At 40.5% G+C, this 22,388-nt stretch overlaps 1 protein-coding gene across 6 annotated transcripts in view; it reads left to right on the plus strand.

Annotated features, from left to right (window-relative positions):
- The first annotated feature begins 753 nt into the window (after positions 1–753).
- LOC127001639 (coronin-6-like) overlaps positions 754–22,388 on the plus strand; it is a 46,389-nt gene continuing 24,754 nt past the window's right edge. For 2 of the 6 annotated variants that reach the window (XM_050866541.1, XM_050866546.1), the window contains exons 1-4: positions 754–920; positions 12,848–13,054; positions 18,313–18,348; positions 21,303–21,457. In XM_050866541.1, the coding sequence (XP_050722498.1) occupies positions 12,848–13,054; positions 18,313–18,348; positions 21,303–21,457 (398 nt within the window). In that variant the 5' untranslated portion in view covers positions 754–920. Of the gene's footprint in view, positions 921–11,546; positions 11,710–12,847; positions 13,055–18,312; positions 18,349–18,799; positions 18,827–21,302; positions 21,458–22,388 lie in introns of those variants that run through there. The other 4 variants (XM_050866543.1, XM_050866542.1, XM_050866544.1 and 1 more) reach the window with 4 other exon arrangements.

Genomic DNA, 22,388 nt, shown 5'->3' on the forward strand with positions numbered 1-22,388 from the left:
TCTCAGTTAAATTACCTGTAGTGAACATTGGTGATTACAGGTGCCCTCTCTCTCTCTCTCTCTCTCTCTCTCTCTCTCTCTCTCTCTCTCTCTCTGTAACTAATTTATTATAACTTTTACTTTCGCTTGATGCCCTCCTATTGACTCAAACTCTTTCCGATTCATCTACTACACCCTGCTACTTTGATCTAGGAATGATTTTTTGCTCTAGGCTCCAAACTCTTGAATCACAACAGACTGTCAACGGCCTGCTTTCCTTATTTCCTGTGTGTTCTTCCCGCGTGGAAAGTTTGTTATCAGAGTTCTTCCCTTCCTATGTTGCCCTAATAAGGTCTGCTTTGGGTCTCTCCACCTCAAACCGTGTTCTCAGATGCGCGACAAACAGTTTATGAATACGATAACCAGAGCAGCTTTGGGAACGCTGAGTCATGCTTCCAACTCGCAGAAAAATATCGATAGTTAACGGTTTTGATAATAAGTATAATTGAAAATTGTTTTCTGTGGGGATGCGACAGCTTTGGGGCAGAAACCGGCATAGGCAATGGGCTAAGCACGACAATCTAATAACGTAGATCTCGAGACGCAACTCCCTGCTACGCAACCTAAACTTCTAAAACACCTTCCAAACTTACGTGCACAACCGTTTTTAATAAGAAAGCGGGCTAACACCATGCTTGAAACCCGTGACTTGGCTTTTTCTTGGCGCTAAAATTAATCATGTGAGTATTCTGAGCGAAGTGTGGGAGGAAGAGGCGTAAAAGAGCGACTTGCCGGCGTATGATTGGAATTTCTCCCTTCAGTGTGTGTCTTACGGTGGTGGCGGGAGGTTGGCTGTCGCTCGCTCCTTGTGATGCTAAATTTAAGTTCTGTACAAAACTAGACATAATCGCTTGTGATAATTTTTACCTACAACAACAAAGGTAATTATATATTGGTGTGTGTGTGTGTGTCCTTCGTGTGCGTGTGTCTGTGTGTGTGAGATCGTATTTTTACATGTGACTCATAATGGAGTTAGAGATAAAAATAAATTAGGGTCATTTCACTGCCTTTTACCCTTTCATGCCTTTCCCTTCCCTTCTTTTCCCTTCCCTTCTTTTCCCTTCCCTTCTCTTCCCTTCGTTCCTTTTCATTTAATTATTTCCCTTTCATTCCTTTCCCTACTATTCTCTTCCATTCCCTTTTCCTTCCTCTCCCTTCTGTTTCCGGTTTTGTTTTATTAAAAGGGCGAAACTTTTATTCTGGTAATTTTTTTCATGTATTTTGAATTAATTTTTTAACCGCTGTTGGGGCAAGTCACTCTTCACCCCCCCTCCCCACCCCCCCATGGCGCGAAGTGTCTCCACCTAACCTGACCATATATCACAGCTTCGGCGCCGCTATGTCATTTATTTATCTGCCCCAGGGAAATGAATCGGTTATGTAAGGTCTTTGGAATGTTCGTGGAATCATAGGCTCACAGGGAGAGGCGTGACATGGCTAGATTGTCGCAGATCAGCAGGGCACAATCCATTGCCACATTAGCACATATCGTAGGCTCCCCCTCCCTCTCCCCACATGCGAGGTACGGGGATGGGTTTCGTGGGGAGGGTGCATGTTGCGGTGTGTGATGCCCTCAATCCTTGCCCTGGTTCATGTCTTGGTGTTTAGGCAGATTGAGTTGGCATGGGCCCAAAGCTAAATCTGGGAGAGTCGCTTATTTTTTGGGAGCAGGTTCTCCTTGTGCTTGATGTTGTTTTAGTGCCAGGTAAGGGCCTCAAAGAGCTTTCCTTCCCGGGAAAAAAATATATCCCGGAACATTATGCAGAATATTAAATTTGGGTTGTGACATTGTACCTAGCATATATCTATATTTCTATCTATCTATGCATATATATTTACACTCCTACCATGATATGTGAAACGGAAGCGATGGAGGTGTTCTACACCAAACGACCCCATATTAGACTGGTGTCCCTGTAGGGAGGCACTTCTAATCTTTAGCAACTTTCTGCTAATACTGGCACTGAAAGAACTCGCTATGAGTTGTGTTGGTTCTCATGACTATATTATCAGGAACACCAAAAGACATGGTATAGCAATGTTGGAGTAGCTCAGGAGATGTACGTACCACATTCTCACAAGTGCTTGTTGGAAGAGCCTTCAGAACTCAAGGGTTTTCTGAGATGCAGAAATTGGTAAAACTACAGAACAACTACTTCTCCCCCACCACCACTCTAGCCCCCCTACCTGCCAACACAAGCCTGGGGACCTGTGGGGAACCGTTTTTTTGGGGGGGGAAGGGAAAATCACTGAAAAATGGGCTTCCAAAATTTCCCTAAATAAAATCACTAAAATAGGGAAAATTCCCTGGTCTTGAAAGTAAGGAAAGTCCCTATCGTATTCTCTTGTAATCAATTATAACATAACCTAGCACCCACTGCAGCCGGTCTGTTGATGAGTGTTGGGCTTGTCATTGGATGGTCAGCGCAGTGGAACCCCCTCACCACTGCCGCCGAAATCTATCCCGCGCTGCAAAATTTTTGACAGCCCACACCTCATGTCGAATATATTTAAAGTACCCCAACCGAACTTTAAATAACCTAACCTCTAACAGGGGGGCTTTGCCCTCTTCCTAACCAAAGGGGGCTGTGCCCCCCTGGACCCCCCCACATTATAACCTCTTAGGGAAAAAGACCCTAGAAGTGGTGGTGAGAACAGAAGGCTAGGCTACCATCTAAGAAATATTTCATTTGTCAGGAAAAACTTGGATGATAAGACCATGAAGATGCTTATATATAATCACGTAACTAGTAAGGTGGATTATTGTAACTCACCTTATTATGGCCTTCCTAAATATCTGCTGAAGAAATTACAACTTGTCATGAACAGAGCTGCAAGGCTAATAAAGGGTCTACTGCCACATGAGAGAATAACACCTGAACTTCTAGATTTGCATTGGCTTCCCATTAAGTCACAAATATTCTAATAAATATGTGTCTTGACCTATCAAGCAACATGACTTGGTAAACCTGAATATGTGATAAATTTACTACGGGATTTTCATTTAGACACCGCCATGTCACTGATCTGGATCTGGATCTATGATGCACAGGGCACCTCTACAGGTGCATAACACACATATTTGTGTTGGCTGTTGGGGGGACAAGTGAGTGTGTATTTGTTTTCTGAATGAGTCTATTGTACCGCAGTCTAAAATCTGATGAGGGAGGCTGTTCCAGTCACGTATGGTGCGTGGAAAGTATGAGTGCTTGTAAGCGTCAGTGTTAGTGTTAAGTGCTTGGTATTTATGGATGTGTGTGTTATGAGTGCGTTGACTGTTTGCATTGTGTAGGTATGTTTGTGGGTCAATGTCAATGTGAGTGTTTGTAATCTTGTACATAAGGGTAAGTCTGTGTGCTTGTCTGCGTAAGTGAAGAGGTTCCATGTTTATCTGTTGTTTGATCCGTGTTGTGATGCCAGGCGTTCTAGTGTAATTGTTTGTAATGAACCTAGCTGCCTTGGTGTTGATTTGTTCTAACCTATCAATGTTTCTGTGTGTGTAAGGATCCCACACCGTGGAGCAGTATTCAAGTGTTGGTCTCACAAGTGTGTCATAAGCTATGTGTTTTATGTCAGGTGTGCAGTTATGTAAATTCCTCTTCAGGAACCCCAGAGTTTGGTTGGCTGTGGCACTGATGTGAGTGTTGAATTTTAGGTTAGTGGAGAGGTGGACACCAAGATACTTGTGTGTGTGGACAGATTCTAGTTCTGAATTATGGAGAGTGTAAGTGTGATGGATGGGGTTGTGAGCTCTGGTGATCCTTAATAGTTTGTACTTGTCAGGGCGGAAATGCATCTGCCAGGTGCGCTCCCACCTCTGGAGGGCGTCCAAGTCTTTTTGTAGCAGTCTGCAGTCGTCAGTAGTCTTTACTGCTCTAAACAGCAAACTATCGTCGGCAAATAGTCTAGTGGAAGAGTTAGGCATTGAGAGTGGAAGATCGTTAATGTACAGGAGGAAAAGAAGGGGGCCTAGAACGGTGCCTTGTGGGATACCTGAAGAAACAGGGACAGTGTCAGATGAAGATCCGTCATTAAGAACACGTTGAGTCTGGTTAGTAAAAAAATGCCGTGATCCAGTGTAGAATAGGTCCTGAAATACTGTAGTACTTCAATTTTAATGTCAGTCTTTTGTGCGGGACTTTGTCGAAGGCTTTGGCAAAATCTAAAATAATAGTGTCAACTTGTTTGGTGTCACGTCGGTCAAGTAGCCTCATAATGTTGTGAAATGTAGTAATGAGTTGCGATTCACATAACCGTTTAGGTTGAAAGCCATGTTGTGAGTCGGTAAGGATGAGAGACAGTGCAGAAAAGTATAGACTCTATGAGCCTAGGGTTAACCTGGAACTGGGTTTCAGAGCATTTGAGAAGAGCGCCCCGCAGCTCTATAATGAGTTACCTGGGGATGTTAAGAATAGTGGCAGTCTGGCAATCTTCAAGAAAGCGCTGAAGACTCACTTATTCACTAAATCCTACGACTTTACAAACATGAGGATTGAGCACAACTTTAGGTGCTAATATTACTGTTATAATGCTGGTGGCCCTGTGGAGCGCTGCTACGGTGGTGGACCAGGGCCTGAAACCTCATCAACGGTAAACGGTAAAGTAGAGCAACTCTAGGGAAATGTCGTCCAGCACTGACGCTCCTGCTGTCTACTGACCTGGGAGTGACCTACTGGCCACTGATTGCTACCTATCACCCTGGCCTCCATTTTACTCAAATTCTGAGTAGCGCGCGTTGAACAATATGCGGTTGGTTTCTGACATGTGCTTGTCACAGCTTGATGTGACCGCGAGTCACCAAGCGCACATGTCACACGCCCATGTCACTGTTCGAATATGGTGGTATTGAAGGGTCACAAGGACTTGGTTTGGGGATAGTAATCGGTCCTTTTGTCAAACTTCATGCATACCAATAAAGAGGTTAAATACTCAGTTAACACTTACCGAGAGGTGAAGTAGAATTATATTTTAAGGAGACTAAAGAAGACTAGAGTGTCGGTCCATCCATCCATCATGGTGGCTTGAGAAAAACTGAGCTTCAGGAACCCGCCTATAGGTGTCAGCCCTGATACACACCCTGCGTAGTATGTAACACTTCATGACTGTAGTCCTTTAAAATTATAAAATACAAATACTTGTGCCATTATTTGCTTTAATATAGAAAAGAAAATAACGTAGAATTCTTAAAGACCGTTTTATGTCTGAAATCGTAATGATCCATGTGCATTCTGGATATTACTGACTTAGGAACTAGTTTCTGTGATGTAGTGTAAGGCACCTATGAGGCTCAGTCTGCTTAGGAAGCCCTCGTGAAACAACAACTGTGGACTTTAAAGAAATTTTCAAGGCATCCCCACATATTTAAGCTGTTGGCGCAGTAAATTGATATGAATTGGTATCTAAAAAAAAAAAAATAATAATAATAATAATAATAATAATAATAATAATAATAATAATAATAATAATAATAATAAATAAAAAAAAAGTGAAGCAAATGAAGTATCCTATGCACTCCGCATGCTATTTTTTTTGGTATAACAGAAGCAGTAGTTAGCTAGATTAACCCAGAATTCTTTGCAACTTATTATTGACTTTTTGTTTCTACACTCAAGCTTTGTTTCAGGTCAAGAAGGATCTCAAGATGTAACCATGCTGTGCTTCATCTTGAGAAACTGAAAGACTTGGCATATGCTCTTAAGTATGCTGTGAGGACCTTGTAGGATGCCCTCTAATGATACACTCAGTTGCCAGTCTTCAAAGAAGTGTAGCCAACTGCTGAAGCTGTAGAGACCTGAGCAGTCCTGACTCATGCCTGGTGAACCAACAGTTGACTTATCCTGCTGCTGTGTGTACTGGTGGAGTGCTGATTTGTGTTTCAACAGGGAATGTTTGCAGCCCATGTTGATCTCAAAAAGGTGTTTGATTTAATACATTTTGAGGCACTCTGGGATCTCCTGCAACTCTGTGGGGTTGCTGCAATGACTGTTGGTCTATTGACTAGTTTGCAGTGGTGGGCACGGTTCTGCTAACCACTAATTAGCGAAGCTAACTTTTTAGTTAGCTGTTTAGCATTTTTGCTAACTTTGGAAACAGCTAGCGGACTAATTAGCTTCCTCTAAATGAAGTTTCTCCGCTAACTTAAGTCCGCTAAAAATTCATACAGGTTTGTTCTTGTCTGTTGTGGGTAGACACAGCACCAGTTGAGCCAAATGTAGCAATAATTCCAGGGCTACCACTTTTGGGTAAATTACACCTTAAAGTAGGGTAATTTGACAATTATTAGGGAAACTTCTGGGTATTTTAGGGTAATGCATCTTCCATTTTCAACTCTTTGAACTTGGGATTTGATAACAAAAACTCTATATTTTCCACCTGATAAGAATTAAACTTAATAATAATAATAATAATAATAAGTGTCAGTTATGGAAAAAAGTATAAAATGCATAAATTTGCAGGAAATCTTGGGTAAAATATACAGATTTAGGATGAACTGGAGGCTTCTTTTTCTTCTTGTTGTTGCTTGTTGGGCTTTTTGTTCAGTTCAGCTGCAGCGTTGTCACCGTGTAGGCGTCGCATTCATTATTGTCGCCTTGTTTATCGTTATAGACGTCATGGAGGACATTTTTGTTCTGCCTGAGGATGTTGACCTTGTTTAGGAGCTGGCAGCAGCTGTGGGTGAAGCGTAGGACACTCAAGCTGATGGCCAGGAGTCTCAGAAGTTCCAGAACTCGTGGCCCCACCTGGAGAAGTACTTTGTCCTTAAATCAAGAGATATGACGAACGCCAATGTCTTGCACTTCTGGTGTGTCATGTACCACCCCAAGAGGACCGTCATTAACCCTTTCCATCCGTGACGCAGACGTCGGCGTCACAGTATGGAAAGGGTCGAGAGGAAATGGAAGAGGATTAATCCTCTTTTAAACCTCTCAATCCTCCTCTAAATTCCTCATAATCCTCTTCCATTTCCTCTTAAGTGGTTTAGAAGAGGATTAAGAGGAAATGGAAGAGGTTTAGAAGAGGACTAACGGTGATGCCAACGTCGGCGTCGCCGGAGTGAAGGGGTTAATGGACAGACAACTTGAAGCCACATGTCAAGAGGACACACCCAGCGCATGCCACCCAGTTTGATCATCATCTGATTTTGACATGCTATACCGTTCTGGAAAGCGCTATGTCTAAGCTACAACATATTGAAATTTCAGGTCAGTAGGTCTGTTTTTAAGGGTTTTAAAGCCAAAATACTAAACCGAAGCTAAATCCATACACAAAAAGTTAGTAGTTAGCATTAGCTTCCAGTCCACTAATTTCTTTATCAGTAGAGGTTTAGCGTAAGCGAAGCTAACTTTTTACTTAGTGGATTACCAGTTAGCGATGCTAACTTTTTGGTTAGCGGTGTCCACCACTGCTAGTTTGTACTCTGGGACTGCAAGTACTGTGAAGTGTGTGGGGTTGTATCTTGCTTCTTTCCTGCGAGGGCTGTGTCTTTGCCACATCACTTTTCAACACATATATGGAGTTATGGATCAAAGTCATTGTAGAGCATCTATTGGCAATACCATGGACATTGACTTTAAACCTCTTTGGCCAAGACCAAGGTAGTAGAAGCTTGATTTAGTGAACTAATTCAGCCAAGCACCAGTTTGCTAAATCAAGTTTTCTGCTAAATTGAGATAATGCATTTTGTGGCCACCACAGTCCCCAAATACTTCACCCAGTGGCCTCCCATGTTTTTGTATGTTATTTTACATAAAAAATAAAGGTCATACAGTGACATTACATGTATCATTGGTGTCAGGCCTGTGAAGCTTTTCTGATATCTGAGTAGTAGTAGTAATAGTACAGAATTTGTGTAAACGCACAAAAAGCACTGTCAACACTGGAGTGCGTAGGAGGTCTGGTGGCAGCGAACAACAGACTGACGCTCCACATGGAGCTCATCAATGACAGTTAGCAGAAATGTTCGGAATTTAACAGAATTTTTCTGCAAAAGCGGCACGATATTTTTCCTTAAGTCAAGCTCTCTGCTAAATTGAGCCCCTGCAGTACAGGTGTTTGGAGGCTTACTGGATGAAACAGTACATTATGTCCATGTGTGTGGTGAGGGCATGGAGATTTCAGAAAATTTCATGTTCCTTTTTTTATATTTTTTACAGCAAAGGAAACAACTCAAGGGTAAAAAAAAACAATAATGAAAAAAAAACCCTGCAAATCACTGCTTCTGTGAAAAAGAGTTAAGAGGAGTGGCTGAAAGAAAGGTCAATTTCGAGAGGAGAGGTGGTCTGATACTCTCTCCTCTTGAAAAAGTTCAAGTTGTAGGCAGGAGGAAATACAGATGAAGATTGTTCCAGAGTTTATCAGCGTGAGTGATGAAAGAGTGAAGATGCTGGTTAACTCATGCGTAAGGGATTTGGACAGTATAGGGATGAGCTAGAGAAGATAATACTCCATGCTCATGCTTCTTCCTCTCATAACTCTCCAATGCACTTGCTACCTGTCTGCCCTTCAGTACTCTTTCCCCTCACCTCACCTTTCATGCTTACATAAAACTGTCCCTAAATATTTAAACTCAGTCACCTCCTCCATTCTTTCTTCCCCAGCCATATCCTATACATCGTTGTGCTCTCTGCTCTAACTCTGTATGGCTCTGCAAAATTAATTGTCTGCTCTGCATTTGATGCCATTAGTAATAAGTGTTATCAGAGAATCATGGAGAATTGCTAGATTGATTTTGATTTTGTGAAATCGGATATTGCTCTGTGAGACTGAATTGAAGCCTATTACCTGCATACCTAGTCCTTGAATGTCAACTCTGGCCATATGGGTATGTGGCACACTCCACAGCAGTTGACCCTTCTCACTGGGCGGCGGCTGAGTTTTCAGCATGTGGACGTGGTGATCACAGGTTTAAGTCCCACTGCAAGCAGTTGACAATTTTCAACCATCGTTGAGTGCCAAAAGATTACCCACATGCTGTCCAGATCTTGAATCAACCCCTACTTCAGCAAGCTTTTTCAATGTTTCTTATGTGTACTTTGTCACTTCAACACCAGCCCTTTTTTACAGTAGTGTTACCAAGTTACATGCTGGCATTATGTCACTTAGATTGACAGCTGCCAGGTTGCTGCCAAGCAGCTGTCACTTAAAAGTCCATAATACATGACGCTTATCCTTAGAACAAGTATTCTAATACAATTTGCAGTAACCCAAAACACATGCAGTTATGGTATAATTTTTTCTTTATGTATACTTAACATAGAATTTCCATGTTCTTTATTTTTGTTGTACTGGTTGCTTTTCTGAGAATATTTGTTTTAAATCTTCTAGAATTGTTATGACTTCTTCTTTGTAAAATTGGTAATGTAGAAACTAGAGAGGAGGCAGGCAGACACCAGCTGCAGTATGTGTAAGCCACTCCTGTTGAGGTGAGGGGGTGCTGCAAGCTTATCAAAATGCAACAGTCCTCTGTGTGACCAAACTTGAGGATAAATTCAAGGCAGAAAATTGTCGGGAGATAATTTCGGTGGGAAATTCCTGAGAAACTAGCTCGTGTGACCGCGCCTTTAAGCTACTGGTGTCACACTGGGCCTTTTCCTCCAACCGCATTGGCGATAGGGGCGACCGGCAACTCCAACTTTTTGGGTGTGCGTCACACACGGTCAAGGTCGGTTGTCTGTATTCACAACATAAACAAAGCAGTCGCCCTGTATCGATAAATAGTGAACAAAGCAGCTCTGCCAGTCTACTTTACGAGTTTCTTGAATGGCCATTTTCCACTGCTCCCTACTCCTCAGCCACTGCCATCGTCTGTTTGTTTACATACAGCCACGCGGTTGCTCGTACCCCCAACCGTTTTCCATCTGTACGGATCGACAACCGACAACTCGCTCCTGGTTGGGCGCATGGGCAACCTCGGTTGCCAATAGCCCCAACGGTTGGAGGATACCGGCCAGTGTGACACCGCCTTAAGGAATCGCGTGTGACGCCGATGGTAGGTAGATGTGACCCGTACATGTCAAAGCAACACGAAACTCGGGGCGATAATGCGCAAAAGTCGGGATGGTAAGAATTTAGGATTGAGCGTGAAACTCGAGGATCGCGAAACTCGGATAGCGCGAAACTTGAGAGGGTACTGTATACTGGTCAATGATACTGGTCTATAGTTCAGAGGTTCTTCCTTTTTCCCGCTTTTATATATAGGGACCACCTCAGCCCTTCGCCATTCCTTAGGTACTTTACCAGTTGATATTGAGCACTTTATGATATCATATACCGGTCCAACCAGCTGATTTCTGCATTCTTTCAAAATAAAACCTGAAACTCCATCCGGTCCTATTGCTTTTCTCTCTTCCAGCTCCTCCATTACTTTATTTATCCCTTCTTTAGTTACTATTACTTCCTCCATTTGAACATTTATCTTATCATCCTGTGGTTCATTAAATTGTGATTCTTTTGCAAAAAAACACCCTCTTGTTTAGTAGCTCAGTTATGTCTAGGATCTTCAATTATCTTATTTCCATCTTTCAGTCTTTCTATTTTTTCCTTTAGTTTGATTTTTCCATTTATAAATTTATTGAACAATTTAGGTTCCTCCTTACACTTTTCAACAATATCCTTTTCATATCCTTTCTCTTCTTTCCTCCTTATTTTCACATATTCATTTCTTGCTATCTTAAAGTCTTCTTTATTCCTTTGGTTCTTATTTCTTTTCAATCTTTTCCACGCTATGTCCCCTTTTTCCTTTGCACCTGCACATCTTGCATTAAATCAAACTTTCTTTCCTCTTTCTATTGGTTTATATAATGGGATATATTTTTTGACTCCTGTCTCATATGCCTCTATGAAAATATCATACTTTTGTATGTGTGTGTGTGTGTATGTGTATGTGTTTGTTCACCTAGTTGTGCTATACACAGGAAATGAGGTAAGCTCCAGGGATCCTGTCTGAATCTCAGTCAACCTTATCTCTCTACTCACCTAGTTTCTGGATTGAACTACTACTTTGTACATTGATCTAGATATTTATTGATAAAGCTGTATTTCTTGATATCTTTTAAGCATTTTGATTTATTTTTCTTTGTGTGTGTGTTCACCTGGTTGTGATACACATGTGTGGGTTTACCTGGTTGTGGTACACAGGAAGCAAGCTACACTCAAAGGATTCTTTCTCCAAATCTCAGCTTGTCAAACTTAGTTTAAAATTAATTAATATTTTTGGTTTTAACTCCTTTTCAAGGTGTGTGTATTTATGTATTCATAACATTACTGATTGTCAGGAAATGGATGATATAGCTCTGATTAAAGGGATAATGTCAGGCAGAGTCAGTAGGGTGTTTTTGTAGGAGTGTTCAGATAAGGCTGCTATCACATCCGCATGATGGTTGCCACACACTGAAATATGTTTCATTATACACTACATGCTTAGTGATTTTTTTTTAGCTTGAACATCTTGTTAACCATTATGAATTCCATATTTACATCAGTTGTTGTGTCTTCATAGCAGTTTCATTTTTAAGATAAAAGAGAAAGCCTACTAAAACACACTAGTGGTAGCTTACTCTGGGGAACTGAATACAGATAAGACTAGAGGAGAGCCAGAGCTGGGTGTGTCCTAGTTGTTACTTCACCAGGACAAGTTTACACCCTTGGTAACTTCACGAGCAGGAGAATACAGTAAGAGAATCAGCATTTGTTTATAAGAGGTGTTAGGGGCTATAGAACTCGGGTGAAACTCCATTATTATATGGATGCAGATGTTTTACATGGTGTACAAAGCTTTTCTCAGTTGGGAGAGCACTTGACTCAGTTAGAACTTATATAAACAGTCTTGGAGGCACACAAGATGCAGGGTGTAGATGAACCATATAGTGTTGGAAGATGTACATAGAGACAGCATGGCAACCACTAAAGTCAATAAAATTGAGAAAATTGTTATCAAGAAAGGTGCTATAGTCCATTGACTCTAACTTGAGCCCTGTGGCTTGGCCCGGGGAAACCCCCATTGTTTATAGATCTAGCGATGACCTGCGCATGGCGATCTGTCTCACTGTTATTCTGTACATTATCTATTTATGGAATATTTATATATTCATAATTTGACTGCATGGTGTTATGAATGGCTTGGGATTAGAGGGAAAGACAATGACTCAGTAAACCTTCTATATCACTTGGCAACGTGGTTCACGCAACGTTGCTGCCTGACGGACCTTGGCAACAGGCGCCAGGCCACACCATTCAGCATTCCGCCACAATGGACGACTCAAGTAGATCTCACTCTCGCGCCCTGCATAGCCATGCAAAAGAGAGAGAGAGAGAGGGAGAGGTAGCGACCCTCTCTGAGGAGAGTAATGGAGCCCAAGGTCTCAAGTTATAATCGATAGACTATAGGCAAGAGGATGCAACATCTCCAAAATAATTCACTGTTTGCATGAATGCTATAAGAAATTGGAGTGAGGTAACATAGGTATCAGAATGGATGTAAAATAACTTAAGAACCTTAGATCCAAAGACAACATAGTCATATTATAAGTGATTCTCAGGAAAACTTACTAGAATGGTTGAGGCATTCCATGGAGTATGTCTGAAAGTTAGACTGAAGATGAAAATGCTTAAAAGGCTTTAATATCTTTGGTGCTTACTTTACAGAGAAAAGTAGGACGGTCATAATTATCTTGGGTGTTTTGGAATATGCAAAACTAACTTAGGTTTGTCATTCTGAGGGGATCTGGGAAATTTGCCTAGTTTGTTGACTAAAATAAGTGGACAGACAAATGCTGTTGTTTTATATTAAATGAGCCTTTCCATTTCTCAGATGTCATTCCGTCTGGTTCGACAAAGCAAGTTTCGTCATGTATATGGCACTTGCCTGAAGAGGGAACAGTGCTTTGATAATGTACGAGTTAGTAAGTCATCATGGGACTCTACTTTCTGTGCTGTCAACCCAAAGTTCTGCGCCATAATAGTAGAATCAGGCGGAGGTGGTGCCTTCATTGTTCTTCCACTCAACAAAATTAACAAAGTAAGTCACAATGCTGTTTTGATTTGATTAATTTGTAAGTTGTCAGTTCATTTCAAGATGTTTTGATGCCCTTAAAATTTTCAATGTATTCTTTTTAGCTTTAATTATGATGGTTAATCTTGTGTAGGTAAATTTCATAAATTATTTTTATTTTTCCTTAAAAGTGAAATTTCAGCATATTACTGTATGTTCAAGGAGTAGTGGTTGGTTATTTCCTTCAAGTTTATAAAGGTTATGGAATGGCTTGTAAAGAGAATATTAGTCTAGGAAAGTAGGGTGCTGAATAGCCATTTAACTTGTGTATTACAAAATCCTAATTAATGGCTTAGAAGAGCAGGAACATATATTATTATTATTATTATTATTATTATTATTATTATTATTATTATTATTATTATTATTATTATCATTGTTATTATTATTATTATTAAGATTATTATTATCATTATTATTACTGAGAAAAAGATGAATACAGAGGGTTCCATTATTTTTCATATTAATATGAAATATATAACCATTGCATTTCTGAGTGCCTCTGTAGGTAACATAGCAACATTGATCAATTTTAATTAAATAAGAGTGTAGATTTTGTATTAACACAACTCTTTAACAATTCATTATTAAACCTCAAGGTATGTGTATTTGAGCATTTTATTTTTTTCTTAAATTTTGCTCGCTTGATATTTTTTAAGGTAGTCAGTGTGAGAGAGAAAACACAATCAGAAGAGGATATAGATTATAATTGCATCACTTATGACATTGCATGATGATTCAAACTTCAACTGAGATTATATGTTAGTGGCCTTCAAATGAAAAGGGTATGACAAAGGTTAACATATTCTGTCAATGATCCTGCCTTACAGAGTTATCCCTTTCAAGTCATTCCACTCCAGCTCCCTGGCATACTCGCACACCAACAACAGGCATACTTATCTATTATCATAGGAATCCCTATCAATTTCCTCACCATTGCTAACCCAGATCCTTTTCATGTTTTCAAAGAAAGTTTCATCAACCTCAGCACCTTCAATTTATCATATACAGCAAGCCCTTGATATAACGGACCTGCTTTTGACGGGTTTCGGATACAACGGACAAAGTCAGACAGTCAGAAATCCACGGGGACCTACTGAGAATAGTTCTTGGACCACCCACTCCTGATAACCACAATAGGGTCTGCTAGTCACCTAGCCCTCCTGTCTCTATCTCTTGTCTCATCCTTTGATTACTGTAGTCTTTTTCAGCCCACCTGATGAAATATATTCCTCCTCGTGGTTTCCATTCAAATTATAAATGTATTTATACCACAAGAAAGTCTTATGCATGAATCCAGGAAAAATGTAATGGAAAGTTTGTTTGTGAGTGTCGGTACTGACACATCATAAAGGGGTTGAGGCGGGGTAAGCCCCTAGTTAGGTAGGTTAGGTTAAGTTATGTTTGGTTAGCTTAAATTTATTTGGCACTCAGTGTGGGGCGGCGGAAATACATAGCGCGGGAATGGACATGGCGGTGACGTGCGTGGTCCAAATCACAGGCCAGTGTTTGGGAGAAATACCTCCTCGTAGAAAGAAGTTGCTCTGCTGTCCACCACGCATGCGTACTGGGGGAATACATGGATGGAAATACATTAATTTGCTTTGTTTTATTCTAGTTTGCCCACTTGCGATCTTTGTGAGCGGTGAGTGAAATGTAGAAACAGTAAGCAATTTGAACCTCTTTCTGCAAACTATTTTGCGGTTGCGGGCGTTGGCGGGTGTACAACAGGCATTGAAAAGTCAATCATTTGATTATTTATGACAGAAACAGTTATCATATTATTTCAAAACACACCAAAAACTATATAAAAAAAAAGGTTTGTCTGCCAGTGAGAGATTGGTGCACTTATAAAATTTTACCCATACCCGTAACAAGAGCCATATGACTCTGGCTGTTGCGGCTCCTAATTTAACCCTTTCCTTGCGCGTGGGACAGGACGCGACTATCCCCTCAGGCGCAGTCGGGCAGCCCAATGGGGGGTCTCTTTTAACCTCCTTATCTCAAAAACTATTCATCACAGCTAAAAACCAAAAACACCATTGGAAAGAGGAGGTCCAGATTTATAGGAGTCGGTTATGTATGCTTCTCTTGCGAACGTACATGCACGTTCAGGGAGTGTTGAATGTTAACACTTACGTCAGTGCGTGCGAGATGATCAGCCATATTGAGAGAACTGCGGACATCTCTCCTTCAGATTCTGGCAAGGGAGTATTGCCAACTGCAATATTTACAACTATTTGGTCAAAGAATCAGTCAGGTGATAGGGGAAGCTATGCAAAAATGCCGCTATATTGGGCAAGAACATCCACCAGTTACTTGTCCGAAGATTTGCCGCGCTGGGTGATATGATTTTCTACCAAATTTAGTGAAGAACCCACTCAATTTGCAATCCTGTGTTGTGAGAATTAGTGTTGGAACACTTTCATACGCGGGAGATTTGAGTGTGGGTGGAGCTCGCAGCGAGCGTTTAGCACCACCAGCAAATACGCCTAACGCTCGCTGCGAGCGTTTAGCTATGAAAGGGTTAAATTAATCCAATCCAATCCTGTAACAAGACTGCCCTCCCTGCAAAGCCCCACTGCCAACCTGGCAGCCTCAGTGCCTCGCAGTCCATCGCCATGTGTGCTGTATGGCTATACAGACAACGTGCACACAACATACACAATAAAAAAACTATATACCCACGTTTATTAGGCTCATCCTTATTATTTTGTTTTTTAATCTTCGCCGCTTATAACAGACTTTCAGCATTACTGGACTAAGTTCCCCCCCAATTAGTCTGCTATATCAAGGGTTTACTGTATTTGGCTTTAAAATTTTGCCTTTGCATCTCCTGACTCCTCATCTTTTCTTCACCAGGACCTACAAAAATATCCTTGGCAAGTTCATTTAAGCTATTCTAACCATATGATCCTGTTCCACAAGAGTATTTCAGTATAGCACATCCATATAGAAAGGTTGGGGGCAGAGTCCATTTTGCAAAGAAAATGACTTAAACAAATACACATCCCAGAACTTTTCCCACCTCATTTCCTTTGTTTTTGGAAACCATAGTGATTACTTTCTGAACAGCTTTAGCACATCTTCTACCTGTCATCATTGAGGAGTTCCTTTTCTATTCTGTTCTCTGTTGATCAGTTAAGCCGGTGTCACACTGGAGAGCATAAGCTTTTGCTGGCAGCTTTTGCTCGCGGGATGGCTTGCTTGTGAGCTTTTGCTCCTGCGTTTAGCTCACTGTTTGGATGGGGAGCAGCTCGGCGAGCCGCGAGCAGGCAGTCAAATGAGCTCTTTGGTGCACTGATATATGAATAACATATATTGCCTAGTGTTTTGGATCTGTATATCCATGATATTAGAGAATTTATTCACATACTTGTTTTATGTTTGATGGTGTTTGTAATATTTTATAATATTGTGAAGAGTAGTGTTGGTTTTTATTTTGATTTCTGGATCCCTAATCAAGACCAAGACTGCCCAGCTGAAATAAACACTCGCCATGGCCACCTTCGCTCCTAGTTCTATAGTTCATTGGTCCTCCAGTATTGTGAATTTTTTAATATCTAAAGTCAGGGACCATCCCAGGTTATGGGGCCACAGCCACCCTCATCTCTGTAAGTCTATGCTGAAGAAAGTTAGATGGCTGCAAATCATCATGGGTCTTCCTTCTCTTCAGCCATGACTGAACCCAGACTTGTCTTTTCTTCTTCTGTGCTTGTTGAATAATGGCAAGTAATGCCATCACAGCTGCACACTTAGCCGTAATGCGAAGCGTAGATGTAGTAGGCACCATGACTGAGGCTTTGTTTACAATGCTGCTCATTGCTCGCTGCTCGTCGCTCATCAACATGAGGACACCAGTGACTTGCTTGCGAGCAAAAGCTGCCAGGAAGAGCTCATGCTCACCAGATTTTGGCCCAGTGTGATGCCAGCTTTACTGGTCACACCACAACCCCTGTCTTCTGTTGTACTATCAGCAAACTTATTACACCTGCCTGTCATACATATGTGTTCAAGATCGATGTAGATGGGATAATTGAGTTATAAAGACCACTGTGTTGAAGAGAGGCTCAGTAGTGGAAAAAATGGTCACCACATCTCCAGTCTAGTGTGTGGAGGAGGACCTACATAGATATATCAGAAGATTTGTAGAGGCAAGGAACAGCAACAATACAAAAGCTAGTGTTTGGACAAGTAAGTTTATGATAGTGAAAAAGGAGAGAAATGAACTGCAAGATTGGCATACAATTTGAAGTTACTGAAGAGTTGGAGGAGCTTATATATCTGAGAGCCATTGTTGGTAAGTTACAGATATTCAGGCAAGGTGGATAATGAGTTGCAATAGGAAGAAAAGTTGCTGGAGCTATGAGAGTGCCAATAATTAGAGGAAGATTTGGGGAGACACACTGAAGGGAATACATGAATATTGTATGGAAGCAATATGTGGTAAAAGCAAGAAGGATCAAAGGTGAGAAAAGTGACAATGAACATGCTAAGGAAGATATATGGGGTATGAAGGATTCACACGATAAGAAATGAAGCATGGAAGTTATGTGGAATGAATAGAGGAAAAGATGAAGAGCACACACTGATTAGTGAAATGAATCTATGGCACTAAAGTTCTTAGTAAAGGCAGGAAGGGACATTGCAGTAGATGGGCAGATATGATAAGACACTACTGGTATATGCAAGCATTCATTGGAGGTGAAGGAAACAAAGGAACTGATAGTTTTTAGGCTGGAATTGAATAGGTTCCTAAAACAGAATGAATATCAGAATAACAAAGCAAGGAAACTCCCCTCTATCTCCTGAAAACCACTGTATACCTCAGATCTTGTTGGGCCATAAGATATGTGAGTGTTGTACTGACAGTCACTTGAAGATATCTGAACACCAATGGGATTGATGTGACTGGGTAATTTGCCCTCTTCTGATTTAAGTATTTTCTCTCATGTTGCGATGGTTTCACCATTTTTTATTTGGTTTACTATGGTTCCTCACTCTAAAGGAATCAAGGGTAGCAGAAATAATGACAGGTTCATATACCTAAATTATTTCTGAAATTGATTCTTTAAATATTTTTTGTTTACATAAACCATGTATTCTAGCTAGGTGAATATTGCTTTTGATTTCAAACTCATTTCCTTATAAACAAAGTAAACTTAAGGTCAAGATGGTCTACTTCAAACTTAAATCTTAGCCTGAAGTTATTAATGCACTTCCAGGATGGGGTTTATGTGCCTGATAAGAAGGGGTCCTTGGTAAGTCTTAGGTAAACAGGACCTCTGCTTGCACCATTTTCATCATGGTCAGTTATTTCCATGCAAATTCACATCAGACTTTAATTCCATAAATTAAATATGCAAGGCTCTTGGTTAGTGTTTGCAGTTCAGGTTGCTATCAATAGCAACTTCGAAGACAAAGAAAGATGATGTAACAGAGATCCATTGTGTAGAACAATTGTCAAGTGACTGTTAGAGAATGTAGGTTACAAGATGGAGATTTAGCGTAGTTGTAGAATATTTTTTTTTAGTGAAGGTAACCCCACAAAATGTTGGTAACAGTAGATTATAGTGAGTAAATGTTTTAGCCAGTTGTTAGTACTATTTTTAGATTGCTGTGACTTGTAGACTGAAAAGTGTTAAATTTTTTAAGAATATTTAGATGGAATAGTGCTAATGCAAAACTCCTAAATTCATGGCCATTTTGCAGACATATGTGTCGAAGAAAGCATCACAGGTAGGTTGATATGGAGGTAGAGCACATGGGTGCAGTGTGGGCTTTGTGTGCTTTGTGTCTTGTTGGATTGTCATTTTAACAGATAGCAGCAAACTAGCTGTATCAGATTTATTGCAGTATTGATGCTGATGGAGTGTGCATTTTTAAGCTTGTTTTGTGCATGTATTCAAATATATCTATTGCAGGAAATCCTCTATATTTATGATGCTTTAGGGAATTATCTAAATTTACATGATAGATGATTCAGTAAATAAGAAAATTGCTGCTTTGTGCCCTGGCAGTATTGTGACTTGTGGGGTCTTTTGGATGACCTGACAGCTGCTGACAAAAAGTTGTAAATGGAAAAGTTTTCATACCAACATCCAGCACATTGCCAGCAATTCCTTAAGACACCCTGTAAATTTTAGGGTCACCTCTTCTTGGGGAGTAATAAAGTCATGCCCCACCTGCTCATGGTGACTTCACAGACCCCCCCCCCCCCCAAAAAAAAAAAATCCTGTTAGTAGTGTATTATTAGCTATATTTTTGGATCATGGGTAAAACTAATGGGGACAACACCAGGGAGTTTTTCCCTTTCCTGTTTTCTATTTGTTGTGTTGGTTTCTACAGTACCCTCCCGAGATTCGTGCTATTCGAGTTTCGCGCTCAATCCTAAATTCTTACCATCCTGACTTTAGCGCATTACCGCCCTGAGTTTTGCGTACGGGTCACGTCTACCTACCGTCGGCGTCACGCGCAATTCCTCAAGGCGGTGTCACACTGGCCATTTTCCTCAAACTGTTGGGGCAACTGGCAACCGAGGTTGCCTGGAAAAGTTGGAGTTGCCGGTCGCCCCTAACGCCAATGCGGTTGGAGGAAAAAAGCCCAGTGTGACACCAGTGGTCACACAAGCTTGTTTCTCATGAATTTCCCACCAAAATTATTTCCCGACAATTTATGCCTCGAATTCATCAAGTTTGGTCACACAGAGGACTGTTGCATTCTGGGTCATATCAGCTGAAAAGCAAAACAAACAATGGAGCCAGATGTTGCAGAGTTTGCTTTGTGGTGTTTGCTGAAGAAAAAGAAAAAAATGAAAAGAAAGCATTTGTTGGTTCATGAGTGGTTAGCTCAAAGACAAAGGGAGAGTGTGTAACAGCTTGCTACTGTTAATTTAATGCCACAAGAACTCAGCAGTGAGGACCCAGACATGATAATGCAGTGGCTACGCTTGGAGAAGACTGAAGTCCAAGACCTGCTCAACTTGGTTACTCCAAGCTTATTTAGCTTCATGGAACTCATTGTGGTACTGGAATAAACACGTGGATAGCTACTATACTGATCAGGTGATATGCTTTTCTTCTTCTTTTGACCACAACTTACCGACCTCACGAGAAAATAACCAACATGCTGGTGACTGAGTTTCTGACTTGAATTTCGATGAATTTCCTGTGAAATGCAGCCGACTTTGAATCTACAAAATTCTCAAGAAACTAGCGGTTGGGTGACCGTGTTTACACGTGCTGGGTTGAGATTCACAGTGATGCGTGCAAACGGCCCGCGGTAAAAGCTACGAACTAATGAATTAACTGTCAACATTGACTATATTCACAAAGCTTTCGTTTCGCCATAGTTAGAGGTTGCTGATTGGATGAGTGCCGTCGATGACATCATCGGACTCAGACAATCACAAGCGTGTATTCAGAACTGTAAGCCAATCGTAAGGCAGCCAGCTGGCTTCAGCTGCGGCTTCAAAACGACCTGTTCTCTCTTCACATTTTCTTCCTTTTTACACGGCACGTATTTTGAGATAACAAGGGAGTAAAGAAGAAAAAAAAAGTCCGCTTCTCCATAGGCCGGAACCAATAAGCGTTTTTTTAGTGTTTTCAATACCTCGAGTTTCGCAATCCGCGAGTTTAGCACTATACCTGCGGAACGGAGCAAGCGTGAAACTCAGGAGGGTACTGTATTCATTTATGATAAAATGGTGGAGGAGGCCAATGGGGCTGCTATTTTTTGTGGGCATTTTTCCATGTCAGTTGTATTAACATGGACGAGGATGACCTCAGGTGGTCTTAGCCAAGAAGAAACCTGGCTTCCAATGGTACTGTATGCACTATGAACCCAGGTTAAAGTTAATACAAGGACACTTTAATCAATAATTAATCAGACCATGACCAAACTGAATGCTATCCTCGTGAGCAAAGTGTCTTTGGCCTTTGCTTTGCCTTTGTTTACAAAAATTCAAAAGAAGACATTAGAGGAGTCAAAAAAACGAGCCGACCAAGAGTACTTCGGAGGTTGTTGATTGGGGTAATGTTCTCATACCTATAAATACAATTTTTTGCATGGAACCTGAATATAACTTGAAACATTTTAATCGTTTGGATGGGTATTCCTTTACTATGAATTGAAAATATTAATCAGATATTTTCCAATTTTCAAGAAAATGGTGGAACACGAGCAAAAGTATGTTAATGTGAAGGAATTTTTTTAGGCAGGTCGCATTCCTCCAGACCACCCGTTGGTTGGTGGGCACAAAGGACCTGTCTTGGACATAGCATGGGACCCCTTCAATGACAATGTCATTGCCTCAGGCTCAGAAGATTGTGTGGTCAAGGTGTGGCAGATCCCAGACTATGGATTGGTCACGTGAGTATTTTTTGGTTTGCAAGTTTTGGCATTGTAAGTGTTTGATGTAGCTTGTGTTTGATCATGCCACATTCTTACTCATAAACCATTATTCTGTTCCTTTGTCAGGAAGGAAACAGAAGGTAAGTTTTTACCAGATAATTAATTTTCACACAAAAAATATCTTAACACTGAATCTGCAACAACACTACTTTGCACATATGTAGCATTCTTTTGACTATATTGATAACATTTGTGTACAGTAATGTTACCAAGAAATACTGTATCACTTGATTCTTAAGTTCTCTTTTGACTGTTATTTCATTGCTTTCGCTTCTGTGGAAAGGCTTGCACATGTAAGTATGGAATTATTATTAAAAATACTTATCTCTTTGGTTGCAATTTTATCAGTTGCTATGTGCAGTAAACTAAGTACTCCTATTAGTTTTTAATGGCTGGCATATTTTTTTTTATTAGTGATGATTTTTGCCATTAGTTCTATCTATCACCTCAGCATTTCCTTCATATATATATATTTATAAGAATGATAATGAATTAAGAGATTAGGAAGTAATGTGAAGCTAAGTTTGAATTGTTATCATTACTTGCCCAAGTCAGCAAGACAAGCATGTTTTTGGGTACACTCTACTTCACATATAACTGCTCACACATTTCAACACAGATAAAAACAAGAAAACAAATCATTATCAACTCATTTTTGAACTCCAGAGTCTACTCAAATGGCTCAGATGAGACCATGAGTGATGGTGAAATAGTGTGAATGTATATTGTATGCCTTGTATCATGTAGGCTATTTTGCAGACCTATATCATATATCACAATACATAGATAAAAACTATACTTTGATAGTATTTTTTCCCTCTCTGTATTTATGGAACTAATGAATATTATGGTAGTTATGGATATTGTTTTCCAATCTGTGTTAAAATGT

This window comes from Eriocheir sinensis, chromosome 21, assembly GCF_024679095.1.
Source record: "Eriocheir sinensis breed Jianghai 21 chromosome 21, ASM2467909v1, whole genome shotgun sequence".
NCBI classification, from domain to species: Eukaryota; Metazoa; Arthropoda; class Malacostraca; order Decapoda; family Varunidae; genus Eriocheir; species Eriocheir sinensis.